Source organism: Antrostomus carolinensis, unplaced genomic scaffold, assembly GCF_000700745.2.
Source record: "Antrostomus carolinensis isolate BGI_N321 unplaced genomic scaffold, ASM70074v2 scaffold20556, whole genome shotgun sequence".
NCBI lineage: Eukaryota > Metazoa > Chordata > Aves > Caprimulgiformes > Caprimulgidae > Antrostomus > Antrostomus carolinensis.
Genome location: NW_010321434.1, coordinates 6,784 through 7,763, shown reverse-complemented (window position 1 = coordinate 7,763; position 980 = coordinate 6,784). Strand labels below are relative to the sequence as shown.

Genomic DNA, 980 nt, shown 5'->3' with positions numbered 1-980 from the left:
TCCCTTTCACCCTGTACCAACCAGTGAAGACTCGTACCTGCAGACAACAATGATTTGTCTTTTTGAGAAGAGATAAGACTTCCCCACTACACCCAAGGAAAATGGATACTGCAGTTTTCATACAACTCATTAAATAACAGCCCAAAACAGCGAGAAATGAGGTATGAGGAAATACTCCATGCTCTCTCTGTCCCAGGAATTAGAAAGAAGCAGACATTTCCCACACCCTCACTCAAAGGCAGGGCTGTTTCCTCTTTGTATATTCAGAATTTGGGCAGCCCTCCACCCCACACACACACACACACACACTTTACTCTGAAGCTGCTGTAACATTCTCATACTGATGGCTCATCACTGAAAAGATGTGCAGTCCCAAAAGGAGCTGCTCCAGCTGATCAAAGGTCGGTTACAGCACAACTCTGTGCAAGGAAAGGGATCTGAGCTGTGCCCGGGGAACACACACTGTCCTCAGGCCACTGCAGGCACAGAGCATTGAGAGGCAGAAGCTGATATTTAACTGCAGATGAACGTTGCTGCTGCTGTCAGGAGCTTGTAGGACGCCAGCAGCAGGGCTGAAAAGTGAGTGGAGTCTCAAAATATGGAGCTACTGAGTGCAAACAGGAAAAAAAAAACCCTAAACTTTGGAATCTTCTCCTATCCTAAAGTACAACCTCATCATCTGGTGACATTTTGTTGGCCACAGGAGAGTTCCTTCATATTTTAATCTGAAGTAGTTTGTCATTATTTCCACTTTACAGATCAAGGAAATAAACCCAGTGCTCCCAGTTCACACAGCAACCTAAGGGAAGAAGTGCAAACAGGGCCGAGAACTCTTCATTCCCAATCCCAAACAGAGGGTTTCTCTCCTCCCCACTTCAAACAGCTCATTTATTTCGCTCTCTACTCACCACTGGGAACCATTAAATCAATTTTGTTGCAAAAATCAGAGTAGCAGCAGTGAGTATTACGCAGATCTTCTG

The 980-nt window shown here is 45.2% G+C and overlaps 1 protein-coding gene across 1 annotated transcript in view; it reads right to left on the bottom strand.

Annotated features, from left to right (window-relative positions):
• The window catches only part of LOC104526482 (activin receptor type-1B), a gene marked incomplete at its 3' end in the record, with an annotated part of 3,707 nt that overhangs the window by 2,568 nt on the left and 159 nt on the right, over positions 1 to 980 (bottom strand). Inside the window, 1 exon segment of the mRNA XM_010169937.1 lies at positions 909 to 980. This exon segment is cut by the window's right edge and continues 24 nt beyond it. Within this exon segment, the coding sequence (XP_010168239.1) occupies positions 909 to 980 (72 nt within the window).